Source organism: Leptodactylus fuscus, chromosome 6, assembly GCF_031893055.1.
Source record: "Leptodactylus fuscus isolate aLepFus1 chromosome 6, aLepFus1.hap2, whole genome shotgun sequence".
NCBI classification, from domain to species: domain Eukaryota; kingdom Metazoa; phylum Chordata; class Amphibia; order Anura; family Leptodactylidae; genus Leptodactylus; species Leptodactylus fuscus.
The window spans coordinates 164,575,625-164,593,727 of record NC_134270.1 but is presented as its reverse complement, the minus strand read 5'-3'; the positions used below and the strand labels follow the sequence as shown (position 1 = coordinate 164,593,727).

Here is an 18,103-nt window from a genome sequence, read left to right as displayed (position 1 = left end):
TATACAAGGAGATGTATAACTTATACCAGCTGTACATATATAATTATATACAGTATATACCCAGGTTATACCGGCATGGTCTATATCACTATATACAGAAGATGTGTAACGTATAGCAGCTGTACATATATATAATTATATACAGTATATACCCAGGTTATACCAGCATGGTCCATATCACTATATACAAGATGTGTAACGTATAGCAGCTGTACATATATATAATTATATACAGTATATACCCAGGTTATACCAGCATGGTCCATATCACTATATACAAGATGTGTAACGTATAGCAGCTGTACATATATACAGGCAGTGGCGTGACTAAAGTCTTGTAGGCCTCGGTGCTATATTTTGTCCGGGTTCCCCTACCTCATCCCTATGCTTAGGGCCCCCCTAAGGCTCCTGGGCCCGGTGCACCCTCTGCACCCCCTCACACTACACCTCTGTATACAGGATATACCGGCATTGCTTCTGTTATAGATATAGATGCAGTAAACACATGAATCACGGCTTCATTTGCCGCCTGTCGCAGGCAGTTAGAGGATTGATTTTCGGAGGGGGTTTAGTGCTGGTTCTGGTGAATCAGGACTTGTTTATTATGACCTGTCATTTGGGTTCGGTGAATTTACAGCTCCTTCCATTTACGATATTGCATTGTTTGGCGCCAGGAGACGTGCGTGCTGGATACCTGCAAGATAGCAAGGACATCAATCAAAACCGGCATCCATCATGTAGCGGTATTACACAGACGGGACTACAAATCCCAGCATTCGGTATCATAGTGATGAGCAATGCATGATGGGGGTTGTAGTACTTGCTGAGCGGCTCCTATCACCCCTGCCATCTTTGATTCCGTTTAGCTTGGCAGAAGGTATGATGGGCTTAAAAACATAGGCTCAGCCGATTACTATGTGATGGGTTTAGATACAGCAGACACTATAGGCTTAGATACTTGGCTCAGTCCTAATCACATAATAGGATTACATTCATGGATTAGCAGACAGTAGGCTCGACTTCACATATCATAGGATTAGGTACAAGGCTCAGCGACAGTATCATACAACGTAAGATTAGATACAGGATAGGCTTAGATACATTGGCTCAGGAGACAGTATCACACATTATAGCCTTGATCTATCTGCCAGCACAGCATTATACAGAATACACTTAGATATGCCCATTATACCACAGGACAAGCTTAGATACGCTGCGGGTTAACCCTTACGGTCACTGGAAACTATTACGCTTCGCCTCCAATGAAAATCTTAAATAGGGCCCATTATGGCTGAGCGCTCACATTAGGATTTACAAGGCGTTCCCCGGGTTCTCGCTGCAGGCTGGATGAATTGTTTTGTAATTTTACGAGTCCCTATTGGATGAGGCTGAAATAAAATACTGACCAGACACAAATATCTATAACTCACTCATCTTATCGTGGATTTATTGTACGTCTCACGTGTCGTGTCCGCCGCAGGTCACATCTCCGGCACGTTGTGAATTTTTTTATTGACGCTTTTGTAGAAATTTCTGTAATTCTTATGGGATTATTGTATTCTGTGAATTTACAATGAAGTCACTGAGGCATGAGGCACAAGATACCTTGCCTCTAAAATGATATCATAAGGCAGGGGATAAACTGGCCCCACCCATAATTTAGCGGCCATCTTGGATCAGTACTATTACCTCACCCAATTGGCTGCTTCAAATCATTTCACCTGCTAATACTTAAAGGAGTGTGTCGCCTTAAAGGGAGTCTGTCACCGGACTACAGCATATCAAACCAGCCCTGCAGATAGATAGGTTAGGGTCATCGGAATCAAACAGTGTTTTCCGTTTGTGAATCGGTGCCTCCGTTGCCGAGATATTGCTGTTTTTGTTGATATGTAAATTAGCTCTTTGGAGTAATGGCGGCCCCCTTGCCTGTCGAAAAATGATAATATCTCGGCAACGGAGGCAGCGATTCGCAAGGGGAAAACACTTTTTGATTCAGGTGACCCTAACCTATCTATCTGCAGGGCTGGGTTGATATGCTGTGGTGTGATGATAGACTCCCTTTAAGGCAACACACTCCTTTAAGTATTAGCAGGTGAAATGATTTGAAGCATCAGATTTGGTGAGGTAATAGTAATGATCTAAGATGGCTGCTGAATTATGGGTGGGGCCTGTTTATCTGCAGGGCTATAGTGATATACTGCGGTTTGATGACACACTCCCTTTAAAATATTTATGAGAAAATGCTTTTGTTATACTCACCTATTAAGGTAAGTTCAGATGGGACTTTTTGGACCGGAACCTGAGGCAGAGGCGGCCTCAGGTTTTGGTCCAAAAGACGGGTAGCCACGACTGAATCCCGATGCGTTGCACTGACATCCAGTCGCGCACTCCGCTCCGGATTAGGCCCAATGAATGGAGGAGGGAGTGTCTTCAGGCCAAATCGCGAGGCGAATCGGCCTGAAGAATGAGCATGTCCCTTCTTTTTCGGAACAAGCCTCAAAATCCTGACCAAAAAACGCTGTGTGGCCATACCCTTAGGAAAACTGGGGTCCTATGAATCCGGTTTACTGATTCAAGACAACTCCACTACCTATAGAAGTCAATGGAGAGACTGCAAGACAGTGTGCTTGTTTAGCACTTCACTGAACCCCATAGGCTTCTATAGAGGAGACCACATATGAGCATGGCCACCTCATCACTGATTTATGGCCTAAACAAGGGTCTGAGGACCCCAGTTCTTCAACAGAACAGAGTTGGGACTCGCGATTTGGCAAATAATTGTTAATATCGGTATCATATGAAAGCTGAGAATGTCAGCTGTCTTCTGATATCAGAACCATTACACGATAATATGAATTTAAAAAGGAAACCGTCAGCAAGGTGCTGTTGACAGATCTGCTTCTCCTATTATGTTTTTATTCCACATCCTAGTGTAATGGTTAATAAACATAAAACCATAATAAGATCCAGTAGTCAGTACAGTCGTGCCATAGAGTAAGAATGACAGATCAGTCAACAGCAACTTGCTGATGGGCTCCAGCTAGAAACCCGATTTTACAAACATAATTTTTTTACAACACGCAACAAAGGGATTGATATAAATCACCAGAGGGCGTTTTTGTTGTTTACTCCAATAGACTCTTATCACTTAACGGATCCATCCCTGTTTCTCTATGACCTAAGAAATAACGTCATCTTGACCCTGAGCCAGATGGGCTTTTATATCCCTCATTTACTCTGTGAGGCTGCGGCCCAGGACGGGCACTGAGGTTATATAATGAAACCACAACAATTCTGAGCAGAAATTATTAAAAAATCCTCTCATGGCTTTATAAGGCTTGTAAAGCGGGTACACGGTGTGCGGAGCCTCAAGCTTAGGAGCGAAACACATGTAAATGGAATGGTGTACGGTAGACACCTACAGCACGTAGTCACCCAGCTTTCCCTGACTCCTTAAAACAATAACAACATGACAGCTTTGAGGATGGGCAGTAGGGAGATGTTAACTGTGTAATGTATCACTATATTATTAGGCAGGACTGCCACACACACCATGTGGAATACTGGCAGCCATATTGGTTCTTACCCAGCTTTCCTAGGGACAGATATAATAAAGGTGATCAGCTTCTTAACAAAAAAAGAGAGCTTTGATTGGATATATATATATATATATATATATATATATATATATATATATATATATACAGTGTTGGCCAAAAGTATTGGCACCCCTGCAATTCTGTCAGATAATACTCATGTTCTTCCAGAAAATGATTGCAATCACAAATTCTTTGGTATTATTATCTTCTTTTAATTTGTCTTCAATGGAAAACCACAAATAGAATTGTCAAAACGCCAAATTGGTTATAAATCCACAGCAAACATAAAAAAGGGGGTGGACAAAAGTATTGGCACTGTTTGAAAAACCATGTGATACTTCTCTAATGTGTATAATTAACAGCACCTGTTACTTACCTGAGGCACCTAACAGGTGGTGGCAATAACTAAATCACACTTGCAGCCAGTTGAAATGGATTAAAGTTGACTCAACCTCTGTCCTGTGTCACGTGTCACCCTCCATCCTAGCTCATAAAACCCATCACTCAAATCAGCGGAGCTCTTAGGGTTTCATGGTATTTAATAGCCTTCAAGGTGCTGCAGACATAAGCAGGGGCGTCGCCCAAAGACTGATATGTCCCTCCCCCAAGGATTCATTTCACGTCACTTGCACATTAAGGCTAAGTTCACACAAGGGGACGGATTTTGGCACCGAGAGTGACGCGGGGAGCTGCGTCACTCTCGGGTCAAAACCCGCCTGCCACGATTGATGCGGCTTCCCCCCTCCAGAGTCGGCACAAATGAATGGGGGGTTGCTGCCGCCAGGCGGAGCCATGAAATCCGCCTGGAGAAAGGGCAGCCCACTTCTACATAGACCACCATTGTGAGGGGTCGGATTATGACATGGACTACGCGCCATAATTCACCCCCTCTGTGCCCATGTGAACGGGCCCTAATAAATCTCACGAACTAAACTGGGACTTATTAAAGGGAAATATTAAAGGGCAGCTAACCCTAAAGGAAGACGCTTATAATAGTGCGGTCATGTTATAAAAGTGGTTGATATGATATCACCCCTATGGATATAACAGTCTCATGATAGGAAATATGTGGTATAAAATAAAAAACACGGAGGACAGGGAGGTTTCTCCAGGACCTGTCATTCATCCTATTAAAGAACACTACAGGCACCACTGCAGAACAAGAAATGGCTGATAACAGGAAGCAATAGCTTATATTCAGTTATACAGCCCATTTTCTTGTATTTGGGTTTATTGCTGCTTATCTTCCTCGTAATGCCTTGTAATATGCCTATAAGTTACACATTTACAAGCACACTGGGCGAGATAATATTTTATTGCTCTGTAGCTGTTTCATGTTGTTTTGGCCACAGGGGGCGCTTTTTTTTTTTTTACTCTTCTGTCCATTAGCTAATATGTAGAGGTGAGTAAAGCAGTTGACATAGAGGTCAGATTTCTTCCAATAGTTCCAATCAATTCCTACAGGAAATCAATGGAACGTTTATGGGATTTTTACCTTTTGTTCTCCCAGGATAAGCGGTGCCAGAGGAATATGGAAACCCTTATCCACTATTCTAGTATATAGATCCGCGGTAGTCCTATTGATCTACTATATAAATTCATATTTGGCCCTCCAGCAAATGATATATAAAACGTTATCGTTATTTGAATCATTTTATATTATTGCAATATAACTTTTATTTTTATTTATTATTTATTAGTTTTTTTATATTATTTATATTATTATTATATTATATATTTATATTATTATTATATTATTTATATTATTATTATATTATATATTTATATATTATTATATTATTTATATTTCATAATTTTATTTTGTTTCTGTTTTATTATATTATTAGATCAGATTTTATAATATTTAATTTTTATTTATTATATTCGTTATTTTTTATTATTTCTATTATTATATTTTATCATGTTAATTTTATTTTTATTTACTAGATTTTTTCATTTTTTTTATATTATTCATATTACTATATTTTATCATATTATTTTTATTTTTTTATTTATTTGATTTTTTCCATTTTTATTTATCATATTTTATAATATTAATTGTATTTTTATTTATTTATTAGATTTCTTTCATTTTTAGTATATTTTATCATATTAATTGTATTTTTTATTTATTAGGATTATTTCATTGGGTGGGCGCCTTAGGAAGGGGGCGCCGCAGAGGGGGGGGTGATGTGGGTGGGTTGCCAATTGACCCCATATACAGATGCACAGATGTAAATACATCTCGGTATACTGCATTCGGTGGGCAGGGGGTAGAGGGGGGGCCAGGGGCGAGCGTTGCGGAAAGATTGTCGGGGGCGCACACAGGGACGGCGCAGGGGCTCACGCCACGGTTCATACAAACAGCACTTGGCCGACTGTACGCGGCTCAGCGCCAACACCAGACCGCGGGCAGATGCTACTATTTTATAATATTAATTGTATTTTTTTATTTATTAGATTTCTTTCATTTTTAGTATATTTTATCATATTAATTGTATTTTTTATTTATTAGGATTATTTCATCGGGTGGGGGACGCTGCCGCGCCTTAGGAAGGGGGGGGGGGGTGATGTGGGTGGGTTGCCAATTGACCCCATATGCAGATGTAAAGATGTACATACACCTCGGTATACTGCATCCGGTGGGCGGGGGGAAGAGGGGGGTCCAGGGGCGAACGTGACGGAAAGATTGTCGGGGGCGCACACAGGGAGGGTGCAGGGGCTCACGCCACGGATCATACAAACAGCAATTGGCCAACTGTACGCGGCTCAGCGCCAACACCAGACCGCGGGCAGATGCTACTATTTTATAATATTCATTGTATTTTTTTTATTTATTAGATTTCTTTCATTTTTAGTATATTTTATCATATTAATTGTATTTTTTATTTATTAGGATTATTTCATCGGGTGGGGGGCGCTGCCGCGCCTTAGGAAAGGGGGGGGGTGATGTGGGTGGGTTGCCAATTGACCCCATATGCAGATGCACAGATGTACATACACCTTGGTATACTGCATTCGGTGGGCAGGGGGTAGAGGGGGGTCCAGGGGTGAGCGTGACGGAAAGATTATCGGGGGCGCACACATGGACGGCGCAGGGGCTCACGCCACGGATCATACAAACAGCACTTGGCCAACTGTACGCGGCTCAGCGCCAACACCAGACCGCGGGCAGATGCTACTATTTTATAATATTTATTGTATTTTTTATTATTATTATTTTTATTTTTTTTTGGGGGGGGGGTGCTGTTTGTTTTCAATAGAGTGTTAATCATTTCCCTCTAATAACTGGATACGGGTAGAACGGTATCGAGGGAAACTGAGTTCACCTCCCCTGAGAGCGGCGCGGATGACATGATGTGTAAATATAGGGCGACAAATATGACGGGCTCCTGTAATAACAAGGGAGAGGCGCGGCGGCGAGCCGCTAGGCCGGGGACGAAATGGTTGGGGCCGGTGGTGAGGTGGGAAGGTGTCAGTCAGAGGAAATTCGAAAAACATGTTGTAAAGGCGAGATGGGGATGAAAGGCGGAGAGCGAGGAAATTGAGAGGCCCCGGAATATGAGATGACAAAAAAGCAGATATGGGATTGGGAGGGCAGGGAGACGTGAGAGGTGACGGGGAGATGGATGGGGGGCGACGAGGACGCAATTGGGAAGAGGTCGTCATGGCAACAGAGAGAGATAGAACATCTCCACCGGGAGCCCGTTACCATGGCAGCTTATCTCCGAAAATCAGCGATGGAGGCTGCGAATGCGCAGGCCGGGGACGCAAGACCCGGAGACCGCACGACACGGAGACTAGGGGTGATCCTACTATGTCTGCTGAGGCCCTCACTCTACAAAATGGCTGACACGCGGTGACCTTGCGTGATGTCCCTGCGCCAATGTCACCTCGTATTCCCTGTAGTCGGAGTAACCAACAGTTGTTGCGCCAAAATACATAACAAAACCAAATTCCCATAGCAAACGGATTCCCATTGTTCATAGTGACCCCGTCGGTTGCACCATTTGGCCTTGTTTTGCGTGATCCTGGCCGCCATTATGACTCATGGTGGATATTTTTCTACATCTTACACGTCGTAGGTGGGTTTTGGGGTGAATTTGAGGTGTTACGTTGCCCCTGTCCCATCGGTCCAATGTGGCGAGGCGGAAAGAGCTGACGGCAGAATAATCTACATTCTATTTTTACCTATCGCTGTTTCTCTCCATGACAAATGACTGCTGGTATCTTATCGGCTGACAGCCCGGTCCCCCTCCTCCTCCTCTGCCATATACTCACACATGACAATCTGACTAATTATACGGAGGCGGGAACGTGCTCCAAAACAAAATATCAATCTACGAAAAAAACAAAAACGCCATTGTTTTGCCAAGGATTTTATGGCGCAAAGTAATTGAACGGTGCCCCCAGTGGTCACATTGAGTAAGGACGGCATCAGGTTATGTAGAAATTCATGGATCGAATGGCTGGAATCCATTATTCTCATTATATTTTTATTAACGTAATACTGCCATAGTGCCGCCCAAATAATAGTGTCACTATGAGCATAACTTATACCACCACACAAAGTCACCATGGAATTAATGGTGCTATATAAATAAACAATAATAATAATATAAATAAACAATAATAATTGTGTCCACATAATAGTGCCCAAATAATACTGCCATATCTATTTAAACACTATAGCACTATAATATAGAGTACATAGCCAGTGCCGACTTGTGTCATACAAAGCACAAACACATGCTATATAGTGCCGAACAATAAATTCCACAACGCAGTGCCATGAACCTATAACAATGCAGCTATAACAGTGACATACAATGCCTATATAATACCGCCATACTGATACAGTACACACACCTACTGACAGACACTTAAGAGTATATGGGCTAGCAGGCCCATATACAATAATACTACTGCCATATACAGTACCTACATTATCCTATGTTCCATTTAGTGCCCAAATAACACTGTTCTATAGTGCCTATAAAATGCTGTGATGTAGTGCCTATATAATAGTACCATACAGATACGGAGAACAGGAATGAAGTACATTCTCTGACCATGCTCTACAGTATCTATATGGCGATACTGCCATACACTGAACATGGCCAAATAATATTGCATTGCGAGCTCATGTAATACTGCCGCTAGTGTTGACCGATCTATTTCGATGGGATCGAGGTCTCACGTTAGTTCCCACAATGCTTGGCTACTGGCCAATCATTGTGGGAAAAGCTAACACTAGGGTTGAGCGATCGGGATCGGGAAAGATCGGATCCCGATCGGCGATCAAGCAAATTTCACGATCGGGATCGGCTGAAAAATGATCGAAAATCGGATTTTAAAAACAATCCTGGAATCTCAAGACTGGCTCAACCCTAACTCCCACATAATATACATCATAGTGTCACAAACAAGGAACACAAGAGTGCCAGTCTGTCTGCTACTCTACAATAGTCATATAATACTGCCATACACTGAACATGACCAAATAATATTGCTCTATAGTGCCCATGTAATACTGTCGCACTACACGTTACGCTATAATAGCCATATAATACAGTGTCTTTATAATACTGCCATATAGTGGAGATAAACATGGCCTCCCGCCATATCCTGTATGTGTGTATACAATATATGTATATAAATATATATGGCAGTCTTTATTTATTAGGCGGGATCGCTGCTCTCAGATTCGCTGCACATCTTGCTGTTATATAACAGTTTATCTCCCTACATAATAATGATTGTTTCCTAAAATAATGCCAGGCCGCGGCCGCCCCGTATCTAGGTCGCACCACCCGTATCTAATCCTCAATAATCATTATTTTCATTTTTCCAATTTCTGTAAGTGGCTGCGGACAGATAATTCTTGGCCATGTTGTCCATTCACATTTTGATGCGGCTTTATAGAGCCAGATTTAGGGGACCGAGGGCTCTGTCAACATAAGTTTTTACTTTAGGCAAATCCCTATTCTCCTTCATTCTACTACCAGGAAGCACTAACAGAGGGATCAGACCTAAATGTGCTTTAATCTCGATTTGATCTCTATCCTACACATTTCTGTAAACACAACTTCCCATGTAGTCCAAATCGAAGGATGGAACGACTATAGATAAAGACATCTGTCTCTACCAGGAAGTGTTGACAGAGGGAACTGAACTATTTCTTTTGATGCAGCTTTGATCATGAGCCTTAGAAGTGAGCTGGACGGGCGTCACATACCGTAAATCTGTAACAATATATTCCAAATTTTCGGGAGTTATGTTTATAGCTAAGGCTGCTCGTCCTGCCAGGAAGTACTAACATAGTGATCTGACCTATATATTGGTTGATGATGTTTTGGTTTTTATCCAATGAGTTCTAGGATGTAAGTAGATCGATTTGCCCCAAATTTCTGCACAGTTCCAATATTATTCAACAAACTGAACCTAAAAGGGAAAGACGATGAAGAACAAGAAAACTGGGGTCCCCGAAGCTGGAGCTGAGATCCACCATGGGAAAACATTAGGGAGCCTTCAGATGGAGTAAACGCACGTGTATTTTTGCAAAATACACATGTAAAAATAAGACTCCCATTGACTTCAATGACATTTTACAGACGTATTTTTACAGGCGTATTTTTACACGTGTAACAATACGCCTGTAAAAATACGCCTGTAAAAATACGCCTGTAAAATGTCATTGAAGTCAATGGGAGTCTTATTTTTACATGTGTATTTTGCAAAAATACTTGCGTGTTACTTCGTGTGAAGGCTCCCAACTGCAAATTTTAGATGGAATTGTCTGAAGGAAGAAACTCGGTTATTTCCCAGTATAAAGCCGAGATCTGACAACCAGGGGAGAGCAAAGTGACACCACGCGATGTGGACTGGCGTGTCAGCGCTGTCATTACTGACTGACATACGTGACCGGCTGCTGGTGACCTACATTTACTGACGGATTATGTCACGTTCTATCGCTGTCAGGGTTTGGCGGGATTTACTTTTAAAATTTTGCCTGTGTATAAGGACGACAAACTACGACCCTATAATATTATAATAATCTCTGTAATAATACTCACTATAATAATCCCTGTAATACTCCTTATAATGCTCAGTATAACACTCTCTATAATAATCCCTATAATACTCACTGCAATAATCTCTGTAGTAATCCCTATAATTCCCCTGGACTAATCCCTATAATACTCAGTATAATTCTTGAAATACTCCTTACACTACTCACTATAATACCGTACTCCCTATAATAATCACTATAACAAGTTCTGTAATACTATGATAATTCATGTAATACTCGCTATAATACTACATGTAGTAATCCCTATAATACTCCAGGTAATACCCACTATAATATTACATGTAACACTCCATATAATACCCCCTATATAACTCCATGTAATACTTCAAATAATACCCCCTATAATCCCCTATGTAATACTACCTATAATGCTCCCATTAATACACTATGTAATACCCTCTACATCTTCCCATTATACTTCCCATGACTTGAGTGGGTGCAGATCCCCCTGGGCCCATAAGATGCCTCTTCCTAATATAAGGAGACCTGTACTATATATGATACATTATAGTTGGGTCCTGGAGCTTTATGTTACACCTCTGCCCATAATACTGCCTGCCGTATATCTTGTTCCCTATATTACTTTCTAACACTCTCTATATTACTCTTTACAATATGTGATAATTCATTAACCATCTCTGTTCTCTTCTGTGTCTGCAGAGCATTGCAGCATGGCGACCACAGTTGGCGCTCTTTTGTGGCCGGGTCCCTCTTCACATGGACCTCATGAGAGGAGAATGGGTGGCAGATCCTCGAGGAGTGCCCAGCTGCCCAGGAAGTAATGAAGAAATCTTACAGTACTGCAAGCAGGTGAGGATGATACTGACTCCTTGTATCTATCATGTGTGATATGGTGTATCTAAACTTATCATGTGCAATACTGTCTACTGAGTCACTGTATATAAGTGTGGCATTAGTGATACTGTCTGCTGAGTCACTGTATCTAAACCTGTCATATGTGATACCATTGCTGAGTCACTGTATCTAAGCCTTTCATGTGTGATACTGTTTGCTGAATCACTGTATCTAAGCCTGTCATATGTGATAGCATCTGCTGAGTATGTAAGTCTATTCTATGTGACACTGTCTGCTGAGCCACTGTATCTAAGCCTACCATGCATAACACTATTTGCTTAGTCACTGTATCTAAGCCTACCATACGTAACACTGTTTGCTTAGTCACTGTATCTAAGCCTACCATGTGTAATACTTTTTGCTGAGTCACTGTATCTAAGCCTATCATGCGTAGTACTGTTTGCTGAGTCATTGTATCTAAGCCTACTATGCATAATACTGTTTGCTGAGTCACTGTATCTAAGCTTGTCATGTCATACTTCTGTTGAGTCACTGTATGTAAGTCTATTTTATGTGACACTGTTTGCTGAGTCACTGTATCTAAGCCTACCATGTGTAATACTGTCTGCTGAGTCACTGTATCTAAGCCTACCACGCGTAATACTGTCTGCTGAGTCACTGTATCTAAGCCTACCATGTATAATACTGTCTGCTGAGTCACTGTATCTAAGCCTACCATGTGTGATACTGTCTGCTGAGTCACTGTATCTAAGCCTACTATGCGTAATACTGTCTGCTGAGTCACTGTATCTAAGCCTACCATGCGTAATACTGTCTGCTGAGTTACTGTATCTAAGCCTACCATGTGTAATACTGTTTGCTGAGTCACTGTATCTAAGCCTACCACGCATAATACTGTCTGCTGAGTCACTGTATCTAAGCCTACCACGCGTAATACTGTCTGCTGAGTCACTGTATCTAAGCCTACCATGTGTGATACTGTCTGCTGAGTCACTGTATCTAAGCCTACTATGCGTAATACTGTCTGCTGAGTCACTGTATCTAAGCCTACCATGCGTAATACTGTCTGCTGAGTTACTGTATCTAAGCCTACCATGTATAATACTGTCTGCTGAGTCACTGTATCTAAGCCTACCACGCGCAATACTGTCTGCTGAGTCACTGTATCTAAGCCTACCATGCGTAATACTGTCTGCTGAGTCACTGTATCTAAGCCTACTATGCGTAATACTGTCTGCTGAGTCACTGTATCTAAGCCTACCATGTGTGATACTGTCTGCTGAGTCACTGTATCTAAGCCTACCATGCGTAATACTGCCTGCTGAGTCACTGTATCTAAGCCTACTATGCGTAATACTGCCTGCTGAGTCACTGTATCTAAGCCTACTATGCGTAATACTGCCTGCTGAGTCACTGTATCTAAGCCTACCATGCGTAATACTGCCTGCTGAGTCACTGTATCTAAGCCTACTATGCGTAATACTGCCTGCTGAGTCACTGTATCTAAGCCTACCATGCGTAATACTGCCTGCTGAGTCACTGTATCTAAGCCTACCATGCGTAATACTGCCTGCTGAGTCACTGTATCTAAGCCTACCATGCGTAATACTGCCTGCTGAGTCACTGTATCTAAGCCTACCATGCGTAATACTGCCTGCTGAGTCACTGTATCTAAGCCTACCATGCGTAATACTGCCTGCTGAGTCACTATATGTAAGCCTATAATGTGCGATACTACAACCCCCATCGTGACTATGTGGCTCATTAATGGGGAAGATGTATGCCTGTAGCAACCAATCACAGCACAGCTTTCATTTTTCCGTAGCAGAATAGTAGGTGAAATCTGCGTTGTGATTGGCTGCTATGGGTAACTAGGAAAGTTTTGCTCAGACCACTTTACTAAATCTTCCCCGATATTTGCAGATGTATCCAGAGCTACAGATCACAGGGGTGACAGAAGCCGCTCAGCCGGTCACGGTGACAAACTGGTGTCAGAAGCAAAAACCTGAATGCAAGCGTCGCCTCCATATTGTGGTCCCGTACCTCTGCCTGGGTGAGTGTTACCTGTGGGCACCCTGGTTGTCTAGACTCAATACATTAGTAACAAAACCTCTGCTGTGAGACGTACAAGATCTCTACAGCTTTTCAATGTTCACTATAAGCAAGTAGAGATCTTCTATTAGAAAGTTGCAGGTAATAGTGTGCCAGCTTGGTAATGCCACTCTCATCTTTGACAGTGAACGAGTTTGTCAGCGATGCCCTGCTGGTCCCGGATAAATGTCGCTTCTTGCACCGCGAGCAGATGGACGTATGTGAGAGCTATCAGCACTGGCATGAGACGGCCCGCACGGTGAGACCCTCTTTAGTCACCAGCCATGGTGTATGCCAACTTCTAATAATAGGGCTATTACCAAAGATGTGAACAGTTATCAGCACCTAACCCATCTCCAGGCTGCTGTGATCACCTGACCTCAGGGTATATTTTGTTATATACAGTAGTGCGGTCTTAAAGGGCTACCCCTACCAATGTGTAGAGTTGGCAGCCACTAGGTATCCCCAGAGTGCTGTGATCGCCTGGATACAGGGTATATTCCATTACATACAGTGTTGGCCAAAAGTATTGGCACCCCTGCAATTCTGTCAGATAATACTAAGTTTCTTCCAGAAATTGATTGCAGTCACAAATTCTTTGGTATTATTATCTTCATTTAATTTGTCTTCAATGGAAAACCACAAAAAGAATTGTCAAAAAACCAAACTGGATATAATTCCACACCAAACATAAAAAAGAGGGTGGACAAAAGTATTGGCACTGTTTGAAAAATCATGTGATGCTTCTCTAATTTGTGTAATTAACAGCACCTGTTACTTACCTGAGGCACCTAACAGGTGGTGGCAATAACTAAATCACACTTGCAGCCAGTTGAAATGGATTAAAGTTGACTCCACCTCTGTCCTGTGCCCTTGTGTGACCACATTGAGCATGGAGAAAAGAAAGAAGACCAAAGAACTGTCTGAGGACTTGAGAAGCAAAATTGTGAGGAAGCATGAGCAATCTCAAGGCTACAAGTCCATCTCCAAAGACCTGAATGTTCCTGTGTCTACCGTGCGCAGTGTCATCAAGAAGTGTAAAGCCCATGGCACTGTGGCTAACCTCCCTAGATGTGGACGCAAAAGAAAAATTGACAAAAGATTTCTACGCAAGATTGTGCGGATGGTGGATGAAGAACCTCGACTAACATCCAAACAAGTTCAAGCTGCCCTGCAGTCCGAGGGTAGAACAGTGTCACCCCGTACTATCCTTCAGCGTCTGAATGAGAAGGGACTGTATGGTAGGAGACCCAGGAAGACCCCACTTCTTACCCAGAGACAAAGCCAGGCTGGAGTTTGCCAAAACTTACCTGAGAAAGCCAAAAGCGTTTTGGAAGAATGTTCTCTGGTCAGATGAGACAAAAGTAGGAAAAGGCATCAACATAGAGTTTACAGGGAAAAAAGAGGCCTCCAAAGAGAAGAAGACGCCCCCTACAGTCAGACATGGCGGAGGGTCCCTGATGTTTTGGGGTTGCTTTGCTGCCTCTGGCACTGGACTGCTTGACCGTGTGCATGGCATTATGAAGTCTGAAGACGACCAACACATTGTGCAGCATCATGTAGGGCCCAGTGTGAGAAAGCTGGGTCTCCCTCAGAGGTCAGGGCTCTTCCAGCAGGACAATGACCCAAAACACACTTCAGGTCAGCACTAGAAAATGGTGGTGAGAGAAAGCCCTGGAGACTTGTAAAGTGGCAGCAATGAGTCCAGCCCTGAATCCCATAGAACACCTGTGGGGGAGGGGAGAGAGATCTCTTGGTGGCAGTTTGGAGAAGGCCCCCTTCACATCTCAGGGGGGACCGCGAGCAGTTTGCCAAAGAAGAATGGTCTAAGTTTCCAGCAGAGCCTTGTAAGAAACTCATTGCTGGTTACCGGAAGCGGTTGTGCGCAGTTATTGTGTCTAACGGTTGTGCTACCAAGTATTAGGCTGAGGGGGCCAATACTTCTGTCCGGCCCATTTTTGGAGTTTTGTGTAAAATGATCAATGATGTGACTTTTTTTTTCATTCTCTTTTGTGTTTTTTCATTGCAAGCAAAATAAATGAAGATATTACCAAAGAGTTTGTGCTTGTAATCATTGTCTGGGGGACACCGAGGATTATCTGACAGAATTGCAGGGTGCCAATACTTTTGGCCAACACTGTATTGTTGGCAGTCCCATATCCGTGTCCAGGCTGCTGTGATCACCTGCCCTCATGGTATATTACGCTATATACAGTAGCACAGTCCGTTACCCTGAGGCGTTCAGATATGGCAGGAACAGTCTTCCGAACCACTAAGACGTCTTGTCTCTTGCCCAGGCCTGTGCGGCAGAGGACCTAGATCTGCACAGTTATGGGATGCTGCTGCCATGCCACCCAGAACGATTCCGAGGAGTGGAGTACGTCTGCTGCCCAACACGCACACCCCACCAGGTGGAACCCACAAAGGGGCAACCTGTTACTGAGCTAGAGCCACAGGATCCGGACAGAGGGTAAGAGAGGAGTCACTGGCTGGGGGGAGGTTGGCATCTATTTCTGTACCCAAGTGGTGCCCAAATCCCCTTGTGTATGAATGTATACCATAGCATTAAAAAAAACCCACCCCTGGCAATACCGTCTGCTATACCATGAGACAATAGAATGGACTCCTATTAGGGTCTATATAATTACGTAACGGGGTATTATTGGTGTCACATAGGGGGCGCTGTTTCTGACTTCCTTTTTCTCTTCAGGGATGATGTTGAGATTGAAGACGATAATGTGGACATCATTGATGATGGAGGGGAGGACACTGCGGGGGCCAGCGAGGACCAGCACCCACCCATATGGGATGATTATTTTGTGGGAAATGGAGAAGAAGAGGAGACGACCAGCAGCGCCCCCACACTGCCACCAGAGATTAAAGGTCAGGCGCTCCTGTTTTCTTCCGTGACTTTTTTCAATTATGGATGTTTGTATAAAATTACACAGTTTGTCCATATAGCAGCGGTGGCTCAAATTTTACAAAACTTACCTTAGTAGGTAGTGCAATGTAGATACAGTAGTAATTTTATTGGACTGTATGGCGACATTGTGCAAGCACTGTTTAGTACTTTTATGTAGCCACTCAACTATACTGGAATGTATGTACTATATAGTAATACTTTGGAGGCACTATATGGTAGTATTATTTAGGCACCGTGTGCTAGTATCATATAGGTAGGTATGATACTAGTATTTAGGCACTGTATGGTAGTATTATTTAGGCACGGTGCGCTAGTATCATAAAGATAGGTATGATACTAGAATTTAGGCACTGTATGGTAGTATTATTTAGGCACTGTGTGCTAATATTATATAGGTAGGAATTATACTAATATTTAGGCACTGTATGGTAGTATTATTTAGGCCCTGTGTGCTAATATTATATAGGTAGGAATGATACTAGTATTTAGGCACTGTATGGTAGTATTATTTAGGCCCTGTGTGCTAATATTATATAGGTAGATATGACAGTGGTGTTTAGGCACTGTATGGTAGTATTATTTAACAACTGTATGACAGTATTGTGTAGATTCTGTGTTGGTAGTATTTTGTGCACTGAATTCTGTGCTATCATATTTTCACTATATTGTACTATTATGTAAGCAGCTTATGACACTGTATTTGCTCACAGTATGGTACCATTATGTAAGAATTGTGTGGCACTGTCATTCTTGTTTGACATATGATACTATTTTGTCAGCACTTTGTGGCGGTATTACTTAAGCACAGTATGGTACTATTATGTAGGCACTGTGCGACTGTATGAATTAGGTACAGATTGGCATTATTATGTAAGGTATTAGTGTGTCAGCACTTTAATGACAGTATTATTTGAGTATAGGATAGCACTATTATGTCTTGTACTATTATGTTTGCAATGTGTGGCAATATTAGGCACAGTATGGGACAGGGCTGTGGGGTTGGAGTCGAGAAGTCGAAGTCCAATTTTGCGTGGAGTTGGAAAAAAGTTACCGACTACTGGAATACATGCACATCTGTGAATCTAAAATCTAAAAGTGATGGCGAAAACAACAGATACTCAACAAATGTTATGCAGGCACAGTATGGTACTATTATATTAGCACTATGTGGTGAGTTATGAAAGAAACAGTGTGGTACTTTATTATATGGGCACTATGTTGTGTTATGTTGGCACAGTGTGGTACATGAAGGCACTGTGTGCTGGTATTGTGTAGGTAGTGTATGGTATTATTATGTAAGCACTTTGTGGCAGTACTATTTAGGCACAGTGTGGTACTATTATATAGACTCTGTGGTGTGTCATGTAAGCACAGTGTGGTACTATTATATAGGCTATATGTGGTGTGTTATGTAAGCTCAGTATGGTACATGAAGGTGCTGTGTGCTGGTATTATGTAGGTAGTGCATGATATTATTATGTAAGTACTTTGTGGCAGTACTATTTAGGCACAGTGTGGTACTATTATATAGGTTCTGTGGTGTGTTATGTAGGCACAGTATGGTAATATTATATAGGTACT

General features: G+C 42.3%; 1 protein-coding gene across 2 annotated transcripts in view; it reads left to right on the top strand.

Moving 5' to 3' along the window:
- The window catches only part of APLP1 (amyloid beta precursor like protein 1), a 35,331-nt gene that overhangs the window by 4,096 nt on the left and 13,132 nt on the right, over positions 1-18,103 (top strand). For both annotated transcript variants that reach the window (XM_075277924.1, XM_075277923.1), the window contains exons 2-6: positions 11,353-11,502; positions 13,432-13,561; positions 13,746-13,858; positions 15,897-16,069; positions 16,310-16,482. In XM_075277924.1, the coding sequence (XP_075134025.1) occupies positions 11,353-11,502; positions 13,432-13,561; positions 13,746-13,858; positions 15,897-16,069; positions 16,310-16,482 (739 nt within the window). The remainder of the gene's footprint in view (positions 1-11,352; positions 11,503-13,431; positions 13,562-13,745; positions 13,859-15,896; positions 16,070-16,309; positions 16,483-18,103) is intronic.